This window comes from Olea europaea, unplaced genomic scaffold, assembly GCF_002742605.1.
Source record: "Olea europaea var. sylvestris unplaced genomic scaffold, O_europaea_v1 scaffold3094, whole genome shotgun sequence".
In the NCBI taxonomy this organism is placed as follows: Eukaryota; Viridiplantae; Streptophyta; class Magnoliopsida; order Lamiales; family Oleaceae; genus Olea; species Olea europaea.
Window position 1 is genome coordinate 4,108 of NW_019249680.1, and position 3,892 is coordinate 7,999.

Here is a 3,892-nt window from a genome sequence, read left to right on the forward strand (position 1 = left end):
GGTTCTATCTATTCACAATCCTATCCCGGTTGATTTCGTTTGAGTGTGTCGTAGATATATTAAATGCGTTCCCGTTGAATAGATGTGGTACTTAAATAAATATATTTTTTGAATCAAAATAACAATAGTTGCATTTATATTATCCATGCACATTCATACTTGCTTGATGTGCTTTTGAGGGAACTGAAAATCCAATATGAGTGCCCAATGCACCGTCCTGTTTTCTCAAATATTACTAAAGACCATATGTAAAATTGTGGTTTTGATTTTCTGGAGTAATTTGGGATTAATAAATTCCGCTCTCTCTTAGAGTATGTTTGATTGACATGGAAAATATCACCTAAAAAAGAAAATATTTTTCTTGTTTTGAGGAAAATAAAAATCACCTCCACCCAAGGAAAATTAGGCATATTTTCAAAAGTTGGAAAATATTTTCCATGGAAAAAAATAGCAATCAAATACTCCAAGTAAGAATTTGGATAGAAAACAGATATTTTCTTTGGAAAATAAGTGTAATCAAACACACCATTAATGGAGTGAGAATTGAATTGAATTGAGAGAACCGTGTCTTCAAACTCAAGGAAAACCTGCATTAAAGGATTATCAATTTTATTTATCAGAAGATGGCAGCTTCTCAAAAGTGTGTATTAACAACGTAAATATAGTGTAATCCTAGCTGGCCAAATTCACTGATACACCTAACGAAAAAGCTGAATTTCTGGTCCTAAAAATGATCCAATCTTTGATGTCCAATTCTACATGAGAGAGGCTTTCCATGGGTTACTGTAAATCCTCCCAGATCAAAGATACTCCAGTTTTGAGTTCTACCTTCATTTGCTACATTTGTTTTTGATGGTCCAACCACTCCTAGAACTCATTTGCTTCTTGTTCTAGTATGCTTATCTGCAATTCCACTTTTGTTTTCATGTTGTTTTACATCATCTCTTATCATTGTTTTGTCTAAAGATGACTGATTTCAGTCCGTAGTTTCCAAAAACATGTGAGCATCACATCAAGGCTCCACCAAAACCACGAGGATAAAAACAAAGACGACCCCAATTAAACTATGCACAATCATTGTTTATAGATATCGAGAATAGTCCACTGCCAACTAAATCACAAACATTTTGAATCTCTTAGACCGACTTTGGGACTTCTGTCCTGACAAACTAAAATAATATTTTCTTCGTATATTTTTCTTTTGTTTGTTTGTTTGCCCACATCTAATTGTTCTATGATGAATTTGAAGATCGTTTATGATGAATTATGAGCTTATTTTGCATTTTAATACTCTATCCATCCCATAAAAATAAGCTTGCTTTCCTTTTTTTGTTTGCCCCAAACTATATGCCACTTTTCTTGTTGAGACTATAGGCGATTTCTGAATTTTCTAATATGCCTCTATATAATGTTCCTTGTTATCAACAAATATGAATTACTTCTATGTAAACCATTATTTAATATAGGGGTACATTAGGAAAAATGTGAGTAAAATTTATATATCCAACTATATTAATTATATTTCTTTAATCTATGTGAAAATAAAAAAACCTTATCTTTATGAGACGGAAAGTAAGTTTTTGACATTTTTTGATTTACAGCGAGGCTTGCACCTCAAAACGCCTTGAGGCTTATGTTTTGCCTCATGAAGAAAAAAATGCCTCAGTATCCGACTATGCCTTTTAAAAGATTTAACAATATAAATCTGATTTACTTGTTAAGAAATGAATTGTGAAAATAAAAAGGCTGGAATAAAATCTACTATGTATGTATAGGGGTCTGTGTACACTGTTCATTTAATAGTAGAGACTCACCAGCTACAGTTGCAACACATCACTGCTGTTCTACTTACAAAGTCTTCTTGTTTTGTTTTTCAGTTTTTCGTTTACATTTCCTTGCCTTCTATTTCCATTAAAAAATTATTCTGGAACTATATGTCCAGGTTTAAAAGTTTTCTAACTCAGGATTCGGTCAGTGCTAGTTTTGTAGATTATGAGCACAGAGAACATATTTTTATTTAAGTTTTGTGGTAATTGTGGTAAATAATTTAATGAAGTTACTATATGTGAAATTTAAACAAAGATATTGGATGATTAAAGATCACGAACTGAAATTACAAATTTTAAAATTGTTACATAAGAAATCCTAAATCTATGTAACTTTAAAATGTGATAAGGCTACTATCAAGAACTTTATATGTCAATAAATCAATTGAAGGAAAATAATGTTAGAATAACGTTGCCAGGCTAACATATTTTCAGTTTCAAAATAAAAACTTTGATTTAATAATTTTAGGATAGTGGAATTCTAAGCTATAGTTTGGAGCTTTAACAACAATTTACTTGTCTTTTTATCTCTGTTTCTTCCTCATCATTCTTTGTAATTCTCTTCTTCTGTTTTCTTCTGTTGTTCCACCTCTTCTCCATTTTATAATCTGCTTGCATAGCCTAGGCTATCGCTATTCTCAATGACAACCTGACCCACCCTTATTTCCAGTATTTTTTGGCATATTGCTAGTAAGAAGTATTCAACTTAAGACTTTGCTTTAGCCTTAATTTCTGTGACGATATTTCTGTAAACAAAATTGATAATTTGTGCTTGACCTCTTGCGCTCTTTTTGCAGATGATTGCCACGGTATGTATGTTCCTTGCCGGTAAAGTTGAAGAAACTCCTCGTCCTCTTAAAGATATCATACTAGTGTCATATGAAATTATTCATAAAAAGGATCCTGCAGCTGTGCAAAAGATCAAGCAAAAGGTGGTTTTTGTTGTTGTTGTACATGTTTTCTCTAATATTGGCTTTACTACTACGGAGTTTGGTTCCTTTATTTCTAGTTTGACCTTATTTGTTTCTAGAGGCCTATTGCTAAAAAAATTGTAGTCTGTGACTTTGGTACATTACATTATTATCTCTTTCAATCTGGAATGATATTTAGCCCTTGTTTAGGCTCCATTAAAAATGCATTTTGGGAGAGAATGTGTTTTTTAATAATAATATTTTGGAGAATGTGTGGTTAAAAAAGAAGGAAAAGTTTTGGGTTTACGCATAATATTATTTTATTGAAGAATGTGTGGTTGAAAATAAGAAAGTGAAAATTGTATTTTTGTAGAATGGAGGCCAAACGGGGACTTAATATTGATTTTCTATTACTGGGGGTTATGGAATGTTTGTAGTGTTTGTTCTGTACTACAGTTATTTGATATTACTGTATCCTTTGCAGGAGGTATATGAACAACAAAAAGAACTTATTTTACTGGGAGAGAGGCTTGTTCTTGGAACTCTCGCTTTTGATCTCAATGTACTCCATCCATATAAACCCCTTGTTGAGGCTATAAAAAAATTCAAAGTTGCTCAAAATGCCCTAGCTCAAGTTGCATGGAACTTTGTTAATGATGGGTATGATATATTTGCTTGTTACAGTTCTAACATAGTGCCCATCCTTGGCTATTCTTCCTCCTCTTGACACGGGAAAGTGGTATGCAGGCTTCGGACTTCTCTATGCTTACAGTTTAAGCCCCACCACATTGCAGCAGGTGCTATTTTTCTTGCTGCCAAGTTCCTCAAAGTAAAACTTCCTTCCGATGGGGAGAAGGTTTGGTGGCAGGAGTTTGATGTCACACCACGCCAATTGGAGGGTCTGTGCTTAGACTTCCTTTGGCAGCAGTGTACAGATTAGGGTTGTGGTGTTGCATCATGCTTTTATGATTTAAGTCTCACTTAACTACAGTGTTTTGAATTAGACTTGATTTCTCGTTGAAACTTATGGAAGTTGAGGGATGATTTAATTGATAGGAATGCTATCATTTCATTACACATTAAATTTTTGAATTAATTATAGATATTTCCTTTTTGACCTGAGGCTTTGTTTCTTGCAGAGGTCAGCAATCAGAT

At 33.1% G+C, this 3,892-nt stretch overlaps 1 protein-coding gene across 1 annotated transcript; it reads left to right on the forward strand.

Annotated features, from left to right (window-relative positions):
- Nucleotides 1–493: 493 nt before the first annotated feature.
- LOC111385163 (cyclin-T1-3) lies at nucleotides 494–3,890 on the forward strand (the record flags this gene model as incomplete). Its single annotated transcript, XM_023009538.1, has 4 exons — nucleotides 494–2,758; nucleotides 3,222–3,397; nucleotides 3,485–3,636; nucleotides 3,877–3,890. Coding segments are annotated over exons 1-4 (477 nt in total), but the record flags the coding sequence as incomplete, so codon positions are not given.
- Between the last annotated feature and the right edge of the window lie 2 nt (nucleotides 3,891–3,892).